We start from the raw sequence: 17,644 nt of genomic DNA on the forward strand, positions 1-17,644 counted from the left end.
GCCAAAGTACTGAACTATCAGAATTGATTTTCCCGTAAGTCTGGAACTGTTAGGAAAAAAGTAGGTAACTCAAGAGAATGGTTGCTGAAGACAAGGAGGCTCTTTCGTCATGGCTGCTTGAATGAACAACAGTAAACAGCATCCAGAAGTTGCTGCCATCAGGTTGACTTTCCAAGGCTTCTGAAAATTAAGCTATTGGTCTCAGTAAACCATGGACACAGGCCTGCCTATACAGATGCAGTACTCGCTGTAGTAAGAACAGTGCCAGCACTAACAACTGAAAGCTTCATTATCACAGCAGCTGACAGCTTGCAGCTTCCCACAACCCTTTCTGGAAGCCAAGGAAGCTCAGCACATAGTGCAAGAGGGAAGTGAGAATATCAAGGAAAGTGCATACTTGCTATAAAAGGATATAGGCTTCAGTCAGTGGAGTTATCCTAAAGATTTCTATTTTCTTCCTTTTTGTCCTTGCAGCAAGGATAGGCCTTTTGCTGCTTTTTGTGGCCAGCTGATGATCTATTCAAAATGAAATCTGAGCTAAAAAACCCCTAGCTTTTCATGTGAGTGAGCTGCAGTAGGGAAGCAATGGGAACTGATGACCAGACCACAGCATGGAAACTGGATGGAATATATTAACCAGGTAGAATGTCTGCTGCTTCCAAAAGGCTAATGCTGGTTAGGGGGTTTTTTCAGCTGTGTCATTCCACTGCTCCATCAGAAAGAGGATATTCTTTACTGAAAGTCTCTCAAATGCTGTTCACCTCTTTTCCAATGTCTGCAATAAACGTGTCTCAGGAAGATTAAAAGTAAGGAGACGATAAACACTGCTGCAGTGAAAGTATGCCCAGGAGGAGCACCAGCAGATCAAAAGCTTGAGCTGAATTTAACTGAATACATGCATCTTTGCTGAATTTGCCTGGAAAGGCAATTTCATATTATGTATTATGCTTTATACTGGCAGTCATTTTCTAATTAAAGGTTTAATAAAAAAAACCCTGTATCCTCTGCTTTTCCCTATGTTAGAGAAAATACAGCAGCACTAAGAAATAATTTATTTTCTGTGGATAAAAAGACTGTTTCACTTATTATAGTACTTCATGAGCTGACATTCTCTTTTCCTTTCTCTCACTGTGTTTATCCTGGCTTTTCTCCTTGTGCCCTCTCCGATTCCCTTTCCTTTCTCTCTCCCATCCACAAACCCATCACATCCCTGCAGGGTGCCCTGCCATTCGATGACGACAACTTGCGGCAGCTGTTGGAGAAGGTGAAACGTGGAGTGTTCCACATGCCACATTTTATCCCCCCGGACTGTCAGAACCTCTTGCGGGGGATGATTGAAGTGGATGCCTCGAAACGTCTCACGGTAAGAAAGCATTTGCTGCAAGTCATGTGATCAAGGCTTTGTCTCCTCCTTGCAGTTACAGTTGAATAACTAAAGTCACTTGATTTACTGCCACTCTTGTGCGTTTCCTTCTGAGCAAAGTGTGAGTGAAACTGGTGGAATCTTTGGAAAGAAGTTAGTTGCCTTCTCTTTTAAATGATGGGACCATATTACCTTTGTGTTGCTTCTCTGTCTTCGTAATTCTTCCTCATATGCTGCAGTGGGTATTTAGAATGACTCTCTTGTAATCTCATCACAGTGCTACTGACCCATTAGCACATTTTTGAATCCACCTAGGCTCTCCTGGTGGCTGTACCAGTTTGTCAGGGACGTGATGTAATTGTTTGAAGGTCAAAACCGTTTGGACTGTTCTTTGAAGCTTTGCTGCTAAACACAGTACACTCTTTTTACATTTCTGACAAAAAGTGTGACTTCTCACTTCACGTCGCACAGCTGCATTGTGTTCTGTCCTGTGTGTGCTTTGCATTATCCTCTAGCAGACTTCAAAGCAGGTGCCTTCTGGTCTGCTGTTTCATGTTGTGCTCTGTGGTCCTGAGCAGGCCCACAGTGCTGGGCTCCAGGCATTCGGCTCTGCATCTTTGTAGCTAGGATATATCCCATCACTGCAACAGAGTGCTCTGCGCGGGTGAGCACTGCGTAGTGATTGTATCCTTCATTAATGCTGTGTTAATGTTTGGGGGAATTAAAAAAATTAGCAGTTACAGTCGTTTTGGAAAGCAAGCTTGCCTGCTTGTCAGTGAAGGCTTCAGCCTTTATGAGTACATTGCCCTTGTAAATCCTATTGTCAGGCTCTGGTGATGATTTTATACAGATTTACTAAGCTCACAGATTCTGAGTGGGAGTATGTATAAAGAAATGTAAATTTAAAACTCCTCCTGGTTCTTCAGTCTGCTAAAATATTTATAAATAAACTCTCAGATCAGTGCTTGGCCTCTCTGCTGAGATTACTAACAACAGCATCAGTCTTCACCAGCTGTGATGGTGCTTTTGGGATGCAGACACCTGTCTGCTAAGAAGTGAACTTGAACTTAAACTCCCTTCTCAACTCTCTTTACATTATTACCTGACAGCTGCAGCCAGGTTTTTACTTTGTTCTTTACAAAATGAGGTCATAATCTGTTTGGTGACATAGGTGAAAAGTTATTCATGATATTAGAACTTGTATGATCAAGATCAAGATATTACTGATATCCATACCTTTGCAAACCTAGTAGCTGTGACATTCCAGTAAAGGAGTAGCACTGATATAAAACCAAATATATATACTTGGCACCTTAAAAGCCCATTTTCGTTAAATTTTTAAAGAAAGAATGAGAACAATTATTTATTCTGAGTATTTTTGTGGACAGAATTCTGCAGTGGCAAGGACTGTATCCTAAGGCCTGAGAGCTGTTCTTTATGACCAAGTCACTAAGCCACTCTCTGTCTGTTTCTTTTCTGTAATGTAAATTCAACAGTATCCCCTACCTCACAAACTGGATAGGACAAGGCAACAGAAGGTAAGGCCACAGTGGGTGGATAGATCAGACCTTGAATTGTGAGTGTGCTGCCTTTTGCTTCCCCGATACACAGGCTGCTGCTCTTGCTCAGGAAACCAGCACAATATGGAACAGATGAAATGTTCTAATTTTTCTCTCAAAGATCTTAGTGCAGATGGCTTGAGTATGCCAGTGAGCACAGATCATCAGACATTAGATCTCTTCAAACTGTTAGGATTCAGTTTTGCCAGATAACACTTCAGTTTCTTAATAGTGGCTGAAGGTTTGAAGTTGTGTGATACAGCAGAGACTGTACACGCACGAGAAAGAGAAGCATTAAGGTAAATCAAGGTCCTACAGTGATCTCCCTATTTTCTTGATTCAAAAGAAGCTATTTCTGTAGGGAGAGAGAAAAAAAGAAAAAAAAACAGATCAAATTGTTATTGATAAGTACTCAACAGTGGATTGTGAATTAGAATTTGAAATAAAATGCATTTAAGAGCTGAGAGCTGGGAGGAAAAAGAATAGTGCTTTGTTACTAGCTGCAATCTTATTTTCATTATTGTGGGGTCTCTTGGTTTGCTGTCCCTGCCGCTGTCACACTTCCCTTTCGATGCTGTTAGTGTTCTGGCTACTTAGAGTGCCAGGCAGAATGGAGCTCTTTGTGTACTGCACAGGATCAAGGAATATGTGATTCATTTCAAGGAGAGATCCGAATTCTATTCTAGCTGTGTCCTGAGGAAAAAAAAGAAAAAAAAAGGGATATGAGTGTGGGTTTATTTGGAAGCCGCTATTCCTAGAAAATTTCTCGTTTGAATCAATCTGATATTTTTATAAAAAATGTGGGCAATATTGTGGCTTGGGTACGATAAGGGCCAAGGTACTGATCATTTTTTCAGTATTTTACTGGTGAATTCAGCAGAAAAATATAGTGATTATAAGGTCACTAGGATTTTTCTTCTTCTATTTTTCTCTTCCCTACTCTGCTTTGTTTCTTCTTTTTTTTTCATTCGTATCTTTTTTTTCCCTTTTCATCCAACTGCATTCCCCCCCCACAGTAATTGCCATTTCATGGTACACCCACAACTTCCCCAGTCCATCTGTTAAAATGATCAACAAAAACAGAACTAACTTTCACGTTCAACTGTCATCATTTGGCTTCAATGTTACAGCTTAAGTCAAAGAAATATTGTTGCTGGTCCTTTCCCACCTTAAGAAGTTGGCATTACGTTTTGTTGTATATGATTCATTTATAGAAAGAGGACTTCAGTATGTCATAGTGGAATAATGTTCACACTCACAGTGTTTCATGTAGTCAGAAGGATGGATAGTCAGATGTGCCTGACTGCTGCCCTTTACTAGGCTTGTTCAGCTAAGCGTGCTTTAGGTAAGAGAGTCCATGTGTTTCTTTCAGTAAAAGCAGTCCCTAACAGCTGGGTGTGGTATTCCTGACTGCCCATGTTGAGGAAAGATTAAATCAAACAGGCAGTACTGCAAAGGATGAATGCTGAGGCGGTTGGAATTGGAGTGAGCTTCTCTGAATAGCACAGCCTAAAAAAGCTTGACTTAGCCTACCTACATGATGTCTGAGTGAGAATGTACTAGTCATCTACATACACACAGGAGGTAATAAGCAGGGAGAAAAGCTTTAAACTAAAGGAAGATACCTGGCACAAAAACAAATGTATGTCAAGTAGCCTTACATGAAACTAGACTGGAAATGAGAAGAAGCATTCTAACCCTGTCAATGGGATATGGGGACAGCTTTCTAGCAGGAATGGTGTCAGGAGGGAAAAGTGAAGTAATTTTAGGTTTAGTAAAGCTTATGGAAGAGAATGAGAGCTCTCGGTGCCTGCAGTACTGCAGGATACTATTCCTTTCAACTATGTGCACTTTGAAAAGTGAATATGTTTTCCTTGGAGGTTTCCAATGACTCAGCATCTCTGCAGTGGAGAATTACAACTCCTGTGGTGGAATCCATTTGCATTGTCTGTTGTTTTCTTCCACAAAAACAGAAAGGCAAAGAGGAGGAAGTAAGGAGCTTCGGTCCACTTTCCTGTAAAAGAAGAGTGAGCGGTGTCAAAAGTGTATACGTACAGCAAGTGGGATCAGAGCAGATCAGTTATTGCAGAACAAGGGATTGTCATAAAGCTGTTACTGTTCCTACTGCTGACATTTTATTTCAGAATAAAATGACTTGTGTTGGATGTCCACATAGATGTTAAGGCTGAAGTATTAGCCAAGTTAAATTAGCCAAATTTTCAGATTCCCCTTTCTGCTGTTCATTTTATTTTATTTTATTTATTTTATTTTATTTCATTTTATTTTCCTGGAGTCTAGTGTATACTGTGATGATATTATCTTTATTGCTTTTTAACATCTAAAGAATGATGGAAAAAACAACTGAGAGAAAACTGATCCTGCTTCCTTCATTTTCCTAGAAGGTCTTTTGGTAAGGTGCCTATTGCATCATTCAAATTGTCCAACTTTACCACCTGATAACTTCAACTTCATTGAAGTTGAAGTTATCCTGATAACATCACCTGATTGCTTCAACTAGAGTAGAGTGGAGGCAGTTGTCCAGCTGATGTACTTTAGCTGTAAGCTTTTAATTGCCATAGTCCTGTTCTTATGGTGAGTATTTACGATAGCAATACCCTGCCCCTGTTGAGGTCCCTGGAGGCTGCTATAGTATGTCTGCTGCTACTGATGAAGGTGATAGTTCTACCACTGTTGTTTGTGCTATCAGCTTGAATGCCTTGGTCAGGAAAAGCCTGTATCTTGGCATTATAGAGTAGTTTAAAGCTCAGATTAGAGAATCTTCTCAGTAAAGAAGATTTATCTGATGTGTAGGTTGATTTAATGCACAGATAGGCTTGAAACTGTTTGTTTTCTGGACAGAGAAGTTCATAACCTGACATGAATTCAAGCTCAGAAGCTCTCATCCTTATCTACGGACTTTAAGAAAGTTTTTCTTCAGGTCAGAACTTTTCAGCTTGGCAACCACTCTGCTGAGATCAGTGCTGAGGATGTAGACTGCACTATCTTGTTTTCCATCTGCCTGTCTGTCTCCATCTGTTGTTCCCTGTCTTAGACTTCAGACGTAAGATCCTCGGGGGAGGAGACCTCCTTTTCTGATGAGCTCGTACAGCTTTTCATCAAAGTGGATTTATGAGCGTGTGTCCTCAGTGCTACTTCAGTAATCAAGGTTAATATGTATAGGAAGTATTTTTGTATAAAACCATTATGAAGGAATTCCCCGACTCCTTCTCTTGCAGCATTTTATCTTGCAGAATCTCTCCTCTGACTGTGCATGTGCAATGCATCTGAACATGTTATGTTGTTTCAGAGATGTCATCGTGAGGCAATTGCCTGCGGTGGCTAGGGGATGTTAGGAAGCAGCATTTTAACAACTTCCATAAAATGGCATTAAATTTGGCAAACTCGTGTGCAAATAGCAAGAAGAACCCTCTGGGAAGGGCTGTTAAATGCCTTCGTCACTTACATGCATTTAAATATTGTGTTTAAATGAAGACAGGAGGAGTGAGATTAGCTCCCACTGTGTATCTCCCTCCCCTGCATTGCATAGTAAAAAGCAAACAGACTTCTCCTTGTCAAAACCAATGGCCCTCCCATAACCCTCCTGTCACTTTAATGCAGATGAAAAGCAACAAAGCATTAATTAATTACCTTTAAAAAAACAGTGAAGATGTTGGCAGCAGCCAGCACGCACTTGTAATAACATTTCAAATGCAATTACATTTGAATCAGAATAGAAACTGGTTTTGTAGAGTTCTATTCATATCTGGGATATCCCTGAGTACTTCACAGCAATGATTTTGATGTGGATGGAACTGCAGATGTGTGGGTAAACAGCAGCCATTGTGTTCTCACATGAGAGCTCTCATACACCTTCAAATAAATGTGTATCAAAGTGCTAGGGGGATTCTCTTCTAGAAGACTGCCGTGGGGTCACTAGCTCGGAGGAGGTTGATCAGCAGGAATGGGCAGAAGGGATTTCTGTTTGACATCTCTGAAGGAGCCCAGGGGGTCCGTGACTAACACATGAACTGGTGGCCCTTCTTATTTCCCCTCTCTGACTTACAGAATGAAGTGCTGTTTTTCTGCATATTGCAGTCAAAAAGAAAAATGTGACCCACAGAGACAGAAAATGCAGCAGAAGAAGCAAGCATGAAAGAGGCTTGGACATCGCTTAGCTGTATCATCTGCATCTTGTCTGAAATCATTAACATCTCTAACCCTCCATGTGCTGTATAGGAAATAAGGAGCAAAGATGCATCTCTGTCGCTTTTCAGTGGTACCCAGTGCCAGGACAAGAGACAGGGAGCACAAACTGACACACAGGAGGTTCCCTCTGGCCATCAGGCAGCACTTCTGTGCTGTGTGGGTGCTGGAGCACTAGCACTGGCACAGATTTCCCAGAGAGGCTGCAAAGGGGTCTCCTCCTTGGAGATCTCCAGAAGTGGCCTGGGCAGACAGCTCTTGGCGTCTCTGCTGGAGCAGAGGCTGGGCCACAGGGACCCAGAGGTCCTGGGATTCTGTGATCTTACAGAGTGGTTTTACAAAATGAAGAATGCTCACTCCTTAGCAGATACTCACCGTAGGATGCAGCTGATAACTAACCATTTTAAAACCATGAGTTTTAACCCCATAGTTCCTATGTCTGGAAACCACATGATGTCAGGGCACACGGGTCTCACTTTCTGTCGTGCTTTTCTAAGCTGTATTCTCTCGTTTCTTTGTTTTCAATATAAGCCCTGTCTCACTTAAAAAATGATCCAATATAAAGCAGACACGAGATCTTGCTCTCCCAGGCAGGAGCTGTTGTTCCATAGCACAGAGGCCTCTAATTCCCTCCTCTCTGCAGTGAACACTTGCTCTCTATCTCTGAGATTTTGTTGTTTGTCTATTCCTCTATTGTTATTTTTTTTTTCCTTTTTGCTCCCTGATTCTCATTATTCTGGAACTGGAGTGGAAAGTAATAGGAACAGTACAGCTGTCTCCATTCTTTTGGACCTGTTTAATGGGCATGTGGCTTCATCTTGTAGCTCAAATTTCCTTCCAGCTCTCTACTGCCTCTCACTCTCATGTTGTAGAAACAGAAGCCTGTTAGCAGTGAGTGTGCGCGTTGTTCTGCGTGTGCAAAGGTTTTTCATAAAGGAAAAGCAAGAAATATCATCCCCATAATGAATATTTTCTAGCTATCCATAAAAACTGCTTTTCTGTTGTGACAATGCTTCAGAAAATAAGTGGGTTAGGAAGGTTCTGCTGTTCTGCTATAATCTGAACAGTTCGGGATTTCTCTCAGAAAAAGCTGTTGCTTTTTTCTCCATCTTTGTGAAATATGTGGTCATCATGTAGCACATTTGTTGGCATTTGCTTTACATAGGTGGACAAAGCCACTGTTAAGCTTTGGTCAGTCTTTCATTACATAATAAAATGTTCATGTATGGGGCAGAAAAGAGGGAAGCAAAAGAAATTTGCACCTAAACGCTGAGTGCTGGAACTATAAATAGTATTTTTTTGACATGAAACCTTATTCCACTGGGTATTTAGTTTTTTTAGTGGTAAATGTGAAATCTAGCAAGCATAGGTCTTGGCAGAATATGTTACAGGTACACATTTTATTTTGTTCATGGATATTATCTATTTCAGTTTGTATTTCCTTCTCTCACTCTTTCCAAAACTAGAAAAGAACTTCTAGTGTGAATAGTCGGTCATTATGCACATACTGAGGGGAGCAATTTATTAGCTTCATTTGGATTGTAGAGGGGAAGGGAATAGGAAGGGAAAAACAAACAGCCAAAACACTTGCCTGTGAAGCTTTGTACTTATGCATTCTCTTGGGATTTGCTCCTGCCTTGTTCCTTTTTCCAGAGTTATAGCCTCATGTACCTTGGGGTGGGTGAGGATGAGTGGTCTTTATGCAGTGAGAAGTTCCTGACATTTGCATAGGTCCAGCTCTGGAGTGGTGGACTTGTTTCTTACTAGAGGCAAGTCTTGAGTTGAGATATCTTATGGAGTTGCCTCTTGTGTTTTGCAGAACTAATTCCCTGTTTTCTTTTCTTTGCAGCTAGAACATATTCAGAAACACATATGGTATATGTAAGTAACACGTTTTAAATTCACTTTTGCATGCAATCAGTATTGATCATTTTGTGAAAGCTGGTATGCTAGTGATGTTTGAAGAGAGAACAATGGAGTTTGAGAGCAGTTTTCAACAAGTGGAGAAAGGGGAAGAGAACAGGAAGGCATCTAATATGATTTTTTTTACCCTCTGCTACAAGTATAATTTCATCTCTATAGCTTCAAGCTAGTAACTTTGTCTACAGAGACCAACAGTTGTTCAGAATAAGATGTTCGGTCCAGCAACTTGCTGTTTTAAAACAATACCTAAAAGTGACCACAGTTTGAAAAAAACAACAGCCATATTTGGTTTGCTCTTCAAAGTGATATAGACAATCCCTTGTAATACCTTCTTGACAAGAAAGCTTTTGCTTGTTCCTTCTTGGCATCTTGGTTTTTCTCTGAAGTAGAAACAAAAGTGATTATATTGATAAGTAAGCACCTGTGAACAAGAGACTTTCTGTCTCAAAATCCCTACTCCTTCACAGCAAGCTAAGAGGCTGCTTGTGACCTTGTAACCTGTTGATGTGAGAGTAGCTCTGTGACTTGATTAAAAGCAGCAGTCTCGACAGTGAAGCGGGAGGTCTGTGAGAAAAGAATGCACCTGTCGAGTGGTTTGGGTATAAGGAAGATTGATAGCTTTTACAAGTGACCTTGCACTCTGTGTATCCCTTACAGTATTTCAATAATCCTAAGTAAATAACATTTCTTGTTTATACTCATGATAACTTAATTAACCTGAGGATATCAAATAAGGAAATGATACTCTGATACATGCTTCTGGGTGTCAGCATACCTACACATTCCCTGGGTGGGTGATAAGTAAAGTCCTGCCTTCATAATCCTTCTCTCATTGCTCTTGGGAAATATTTGAGGATGATATGAACTGATATTTAAGCCTGTCACCAGGAAAAAGAAACACTTGTTTTGATTTGTTTTGTTTTCTCTAAATCTATCTAATGGACAGTGTTCACTTGCTGGCTTCACTGACTTCAATAGGACCTGAGGGCATTGGGCATTCAACAGTTTGTAGAATAACATGTTTTGTTCTCAGTTCACCTGAAATGGTTGTAGCACTCTGTCTGTGGCTTTTCAGCATTCTCTACAGTTCCCATATCACATGGCACCTTCTAAAATCAGAGGACTTGAGTTCTGTTTACTGCAAGTTTTTTTTTGTTTGTTTTGTTTTGTTTTGTTTTTCTTTTATTTGTTTTTGCTTAGTTCTCACAGATGAGTGTAGAAGAAATTGAGGGGGATATCTCTAATTAGCCCTCCTGTAATGTCTGACAAATTTCAGAAGTAAAATCTGTTTATATCAGGCTAGACAGTTTGTTTCTTCATGGACTAAAATCAGCTGTCTTCAGTTTCTCTGTGAAATGATCAGAAGTGGAGTAGGAAATAAAATAAAATATCATTGATTGCTTTTATTATTACTCTAACCACCCTTGAGATTTTTACCTGCAAGTTTTTAACAATTAGAAGATAGTATTCCCAGGCTCACAGGCACAATTAGGCTGGTATTTTTTATTGTAGACGTAAACATTTTCATGTACTTCTTATGAAGGTCAGATCCTCTGATGACTGGCACAGTGAACAGGTTTCTGCCCCAATGGAAATGGCATCTAATGCTGTTCTCGTAAGTATAAACTGAGTTTGGCAAAAGCTCGTTCCCCGTACTCCCAGTACAGTCAATGAAGAGAGAGAAAGACTCCTTCAGAAGAATGTTCAGATTGCCTAAAGCAGAGTTTCTGCTCAAAATAGCTTTTTTAATGAGTCTCTCTCGTGCTCTCTCTACTGGCCATGGATTGACCTAAGGAAGTTAACCTCCTCTGACTAAATTTAGTCTGTGAATAACCCTAGCACCTCCAAAACTCTACTGCTTTCATCTGATAACGTTTCACAGCCTCTTTGCATTCATTTTGCCTGGAAATACTGATGCTTGCAGAGAAGGAGTGGTTACAAGTGTTTGACGCTGTGGCTGTTTTGCTCACATCTTTCATTTTTTCTTTATTTCATTTATAACTACTATGCTATGTAAAGTCTTTACTCTTTATCATACATAAGCTACTGACCTGGAGGTTGGAGGTCGTACTCAGAACATGATATGTCATTACATTTGATTCTTCAACTAAATATTCAGGATTTTGTGAAACTGCTGAAAAAGTTAATTGCAGTCTCTGCAGACAGAAAGGTCTTGAAAGTTGAAGCAATGATTCACAACCCTTAAAAAAAAAGAGAAACCAAACAGAAACCTTTCATCACCAACCTCCAGTTCTTCTTGCTCTCCCACCCAAATTAATTCAGTGAGGCTTTTTAAGCTTTTTTTAACTGAAATCATCTCTTTTTACCTCAATCACAGGTTATCATAAATCAGCAAGTAAATTAGCTGTTTTCACTTTTTTAATAAAACAAAAGGGCAAATAAATTAGCTGTTATGGTAAATATGTACTTCTGAAACACTGAGTTATTACCCTAATTGTGAAGACACCAAATCTGCAAAAAGCAGAAGAACAGTGGTACCAGTGCTGCTTTACTTTGCTCTGATGTAAATGTGCATTTCAATGAGATTCACGAGAGAATTTCATGGAGAGACTGAAAAAGTCTGCCCTGTTCTGGAATCACATCCATTGTATGCACCATTCCTCACAAAAGAGGCAGGGTTTTAAAGCAGCAGTTACATTCATGCAACACTTTAAAAAATATTCGTGATTTGCAGTATTCATCGGGTGACATTGTTTGATGTGGGTTGAAATGCAACAGATTTGTCACTCTACCAGACTGAGAATAGAACAGGCAATACAGGCATGCCAATCATAGCACAGACCTGGTGATTTTCATTTCCTGAAGCACTGAATGCATTGCCAAATGACAAGGCACCTCTTTGCAGATTTTTCTTGTCTCTGATGGGTAGGTGTGAATATTCCTGCCTATGTCTGAGGCTGACCAGGTGCTGGGAATAAGGAAAAGCCACTTTTCACTGCATAGGAGGTAACAAGCTGTGCTCTCCAGAAATGGCACCCAAGCTGGTGGTTATAAAAGATGATTGTAGGTGATACTTGCTGAAGACTAGGACAACTAGTAGGAAACCTGGATTTTCTGTGAATTTTCAAAAACTATAATTTCTTTCTGATCTCTCAAATTACCTTAAAGGCCTCTGCTTTTAACGTAATAAATGATTAATGAGGTCAGTTCCTTCTAAAAAGGATCTCCAGATCATTAGAAAACAAAACCACTCACCTGCTGTCCAAAGGTATGTCCTGCAAGAATGTATCTTAATGACAATGTCATCACTGGCTTTAGATGTGCAAAGCTATGATCTAGTTTTTGCTTTCTGCTGGGAGCTAAATCCTGACACACTCTGAGTAATAACCAGCTGTCAGAGTAGTTACAAGGCACTCATGGAGTAAGACATTGCTTTGGTTGGACAAGATTTCCCAATTTAGCTTGTAGTTTTCAGGACCAGGTCATCGTTACTCAAGAGATAGAGGCTTCTTTGAGACTTTATGGAGGCATTAGAAGCTGTATTTTAGGTGCTGAGACCTCAATCTTTTACGTATGATATTTCTTTACTTCCTTTCTGATCTATTCAAGAAAAATTAGGTTTACAGTTGAATTGGAGCTGCTTTTCTTTTGAAGTTACCCAGTTTGCATCTGAGCCTATTGAGTCTAAGAGCACTTCAAGCCTTGTGAATAAGTTCCGAATTTGTGCTAGTACTAAAAGCATGTCTTCTGTCCAAACATTGCTCCATGAACATCAAACGGTCATTTGATGCATTTTAGCTATTCCCAATTTCTGTTGTCCACCCTGGGAGCTTGAACCCCCAGTCACACATTCACACTCAGAGAATATGGAAGCTTCAGCATCACACTGTACATCTCACCAAACTCAAGTCTTTAAGTTAGATAGAGTTGACATAAGTTGCTCCTTGCCCAGCTAAAAAAAAGCAACGGACAGTCAGGGTGCCTGAAATATATGTTGTTCAGACTGTTAGAGATATCCTGACATCTTGACCTGTTTCTTGTAGCCAGAGCTTTTAATTGCAATGAATAATGAATATTTCCTGAGTTGGGTAAATGGAATGAGAGGATTATGAAGGATGCCTGTGTTAACTACTTTTAGAAGAGTGATATGCTCTATTAATAATGGTGTATTCCTAGGTTTTCCACTAACTTCAGGCATCACACTTGGGACAGCATTTTTTTTTTGAAGAGAAGCAGAAGTTGTCATATTTTGGCATGTAAATAAAAAGCCTTGGGGTTTTTTTTGTAAATAAAAAGCCAGTTTGGGTTTCACCCCAAATCCTTCGAAGTCTCTCAAGTGGGAAACTTGTCAGTGCGATCTCTTAAGTCCCACTGGAAGTTTCCAAGTACAAATGGCTGCAATGCTTCTTGTAATCAGAACTGGTGAAATGAGGCTTTGTTCTTTGAAAGGGAGTTGTTCAGCTTGCACTTTTCAGCCTGATAGCCTGAGGTCTGGTCTGCTGATGAGACAGAATCTCTAAAATCATGTAGTATTTTGTAAATGTTTGGCATTAGAATGCTGAACAGCTGCTTAAATTATGAGGGCACTGGTAAGTGAGGTTCCTACTGCCTTTCTGACTGAATTTCTCATAAAAAGACCCAGATCCACAAGATGCTGATCACTCTCAGCCTTTGTGGCAGTTTGTTCTGAAGACAGTATCTGTGTGGTTGTGAGATCTGCTCTCAGTGGGGTTTGAACAAGCTATTTCCATCTGTTGCTGCGGGCTGTATTTCAGAATGCAGGTTCATTTGTAACTCATGTTTCTTTTCTCCTTTCCCTCCCCCATTTCTCTCTCGTCTCTCTCTGCAGAGGGGGTAAGAATGAGCCAGAACCAGAGCAACCAATCCCTCGAAAGGTGCAGATTCGTTCTCTCCCTTCCTTGGAGGATATTGATCCAGACGTGTTAGATAGCATGCACTCGTTAGGCTGCTTCCGTGACCGAAATAAACTCTTACAGGACTTGTTGTCGGAAGAGTAAGCACTTGCTCAGACTTAATACCAGTTGGGTGTCCATGGGTTGGAATGATTATTGACCTGGGGAAAGGTGGAGATGGCTTTGATACGTCTGTGGGTGTGAGAGACCTGTGTCAGTACCTCATCCTCTCACTGCCCAATGGACAGTGAAGTGCTGAGAGAAAGCAAGAGATCACTGAGCCTTTCTTAACACTGTGTCAGTGGAAATGTATTATTGTCTCTTCTCTTGCTGCCAGATGTGGTCATTTCATGAAAAGATGGGCCGTGCAGTCTGAATGGAGAGATATCATTTCTGCTGTTTGTGTTGGATATGCCTTTGTTGGCAAATTATTACTTATATCAAGCTATGCCCGAGAGTTGGAGTGTTTCCTGATGTGCTATGAGGGATATATAGTGGAAAAAGCTCTTACGGGCTCAGGAGACCTGCCTTGTTACCACTTTGTTTGCGCTTTGTGTGGATACATTACCTCATCTGTCCTATTCCTCTACTCCAGATGTGCAACAGGGGAACTGTATTTCCTTCTCTCATGAGCTGCTTGTTGAAGGCATCAGGATTCTCAAAAGCTTTGTGAAATTTGCATCTAGCTAGCAAATACATGGCTATTTCCAGCTTATTTAGAATAACTATAAATGTTTGAGAAGAAGGGTTTCTTTATGTATTGTTTTCTTTCTTTTTAAAATTTTTTTTCTTTTTTTTTTTCAGAGAAAACCAAGAGAAAATGATTTACTTTCTTCTGCTTGACCGGAAGGAGAGGTATCCTAGTCATGAAGATGAGGATCTTCCCCCTAGAAATGAAATAGGTACCACAGATATGATCTCTATCACCATGAACCCGTATCAACTACTTCTTTGCCCTTTTTTTTCTTTCATATCCTCAAACCTGAAACAGTGTACACTATTGGTGAGAATCTGTGGCCAAAGGTGGGCAGATCTGTTTTGTGTTTAAACTCAAAGGCTTCATTTTTCAGGACATATCTATTGCAGCACAGAAACATCCTCATTGGTCTTGAGCTGGAAATCTTAAAAAAATTTAATGCAGACCCACAGGCTGCCTTTATGCAATTAGATGAGGTTTAGAAGCAATGTAGGTAGAATTTTCCGATTACTAATCTTCGTGCAGTGGTGCAGAAATGCTGCTACTGGACTTTTATTAGTAAGACTGTACCATTCATTACATCTCTATAAAGTTATATGTGTACACATCCTCTGTTGAAAGAATTAATATCACTTACCCATTTATAGTACATGTTTTTAGATAATCTTAAAAAGTTAAAAGTTTAATATGCAGGAAGATTATATATCTTATAAAGCTCCTGTGATACCATTTTATTCCTGAATAATTGTTTGTTAGTATTTTAAAATACTGCAGATCACTGAGGACTACATTAATATAGACAGAAAACTGGAAAAATGCTCCCCTAAGGAGCTAACTATATAAGTGACTCGCGCTGTGCATAGTGACAGAAGTTTAACTAATAAAGCATTAGTCACATCTATCAATGGCCTGAAATAGCATATTTATATAGTACAGTTGTGATTTGTAGGTCTTGTATTTCTCTCATTTGAAGGCTAGTGGCAAAATGCTCTTTAACTGGAAAGCCTGTTATCTCCCAAGCCTACAGGACATAGTAAGTTCATTAATACTCAATTGAATTATTACATTAACACAGTTCTAGGCTGCTGGACCTGTAATTTTACAGAGAGATCTCATCTGAGGGGGTTAAAATGGAAATTCGAGGCTAATGCAGTAGTTTTTTTAAACTCTTACCTGAATGGAGCTGCAAAGAGAATGTCGGCAAGCATCTTCACAAAGATGAGTAAATGCGCTTGCACAGGTGCTCCAGTCAGAACTCCCTTGCTCAGTGCAATTTGCCATCTAGTACTTCACACATCAGCTTTTGATGCACACAGATTATCCTGCAGTGTAAAGACACCATCTTGTCTTAGAAATGCTATTGTCATAAGAAAAGCAGGGTGACTAGAATCTTCCTATCCAGCATTTAAGTGAATACACCTATGTCTTTAATGCACCACATATATCTTTCTTCCTCATGCCAAAGTATTTTCATGGTTTGAACTGAAGAATTATTCTCCACTCCTGATTTTTCATTTTTTACAAGGGATGATGATGTTCCCCATCAGGGAAACATTATTCTGAATGTATCATTGTGCTGCATTGGCACATTTTAGACTCTGAACATTATTCTTAAAGTGTTTTTAGTTGTCTTCTGTGTTCCACAGGGGGTTTCCACCTCCTCTGTTCGCAGCAGTATCTCTGAGAACGTGGGGCAAGGTTTAATTAAGAGCAGTCATGCTTCTGATGAGTGTCTCATCATTAGCCATTAGCAATGGCTTTGCACAAGCAGAGAAAAGGTAATGGATATAATATTAGCAGCTTGAAGAAACCACATTCATGAGAATTGTGCTTTGCCTGAGTTCTTGTCAAAAAAAAAAAAAAAAAAGTACATCTCATTTTATTTTGCCTTTTCCTCCTTCTTTGCATGTTAGACCCTGGAAGGGATAGAAGCAGGTAGAAATAAAGATTTGTCCATATTAGATAAGCACTTTCTCTTTTGGTCTCTCTTTTGTATGCTTCAGCTATGTAAAGCTTTCTCAAAGAGGTCAGAAGAGGGCCACCCTCACCATCTTGCGAGTCCAGTTCTATTTTCTTTAGCTGAAAACAAGGAAACAAGAAGTTTCTCAGAAAAATACATACGTGTCAACTGATGTCTCCTTGAGCAAAAGGCTTATGTGGAGTGGAGATTCTTAATAAATCAGAGTAAAGGTGATTCAGCCAGAATAGCCATGTTAGGATGTAGTGCCTCATCCAAACTCAGAAACTGAACCTTTATTTTCTTCCTTTCAGATAAGTGGCTTTATAACTGGATTATTACCTAGGTTCTTTTCTCTGTAAAAATCCTTGAGAATGTCTCCACTTTTGTAATATGAAGTAAGAAGATACATCTCCAGAACTGTCAAATATCTAAACTGGGACTTTAATGGTTTGGTTTTTTTTTGTTTCCCAGTGAAATATTTCCAGAGGATCAAGAGCAGAAGTGTGTGCACTGAAGGTTTTCCTATTTTTAATTCCTGTACTGCTGCTAAATCTCCAACTGTTCTTATATGCCACCACTTTAGTCTTTATGGAAGGATGTACTTTAGTAGCTTTAGATTTGACAGTGATGACAGACTTGGTACCCTGTGGTTTCTTACTTAAAGCCTTTAAAAAATATATACAATACTTGCCACCTTCAGCCATGTATAGTATAGGTTTGTAGGCAATCTCATAGAGGAGTCAAATACCACAATTAGAAGCTCTACAACATTCATACAAACTTTTAGATGTATTTTCCATTAAACCCTTGTGAATTGCTCTTGTTGAATTTATCGATAGGTGTTTCACCACCTTCTCCTTTTGCTTATTTCCTCTCTTTGTTAGTTTAAAATACAGATTAGAAATTGAAACCTTCCAGCATCTTGAGCAGCAAAGATTGTTATAAAATAATAATTTAGCTTGTTAGCAATATCCTTATCCTTCTTAATTGTGCTGTTGATTCCCATGTAGTCCTTCAGGCTACTATCCTTCTCTCAAGCTGTCTGTACAAAATTCTGTTCAAGTC

At 39.7% G+C, this 17,644-nt stretch overlaps 1 protein-coding gene across 8 annotated transcripts in view; it reads left to right on the plus strand.

Moving 5' to 3' along the window:
* The window catches only part of BRSK2 (BR serine/threonine kinase 2), a 285,303-nt gene that overhangs the window by 218,601 nt on the left and 49,058 nt on the right, over positions 1-17,644 (plus strand). For all 8 annotated transcript variants that reach the window (XM_065755162.1, XM_065755156.1, XM_065755157.1 and 5 more), the window contains exons 8-11: positions 1,217-1,363; positions 8,975-9,006; positions 13,859-14,023; positions 14,727-14,824. In XM_065755162.1, coding sequence (XP_065611234.1) covers positions 1,217-1,363; positions 8,975-9,006; positions 13,859-14,023; positions 14,727-14,824 — 442 coding nt within the window. The remainder of the gene's footprint in view (positions 1-1,216; positions 1,364-8,974; positions 9,007-13,858; positions 14,024-14,726; positions 14,825-17,644) is intronic.

The sequence above is a fragment of the Cyrtonyx montezumae genome, unplaced genomic scaffold (assembly GCF_038088225.1).
Source record: "Cyrtonyx montezumae isolate F1298 unplaced genomic scaffold, pur_monq_1.0 scaffold_10, whole genome shotgun sequence".
NCBI lineage: Eukaryota > Metazoa > Chordata > Aves > Galliformes > Odontophoridae > Cyrtonyx > Cyrtonyx montezumae.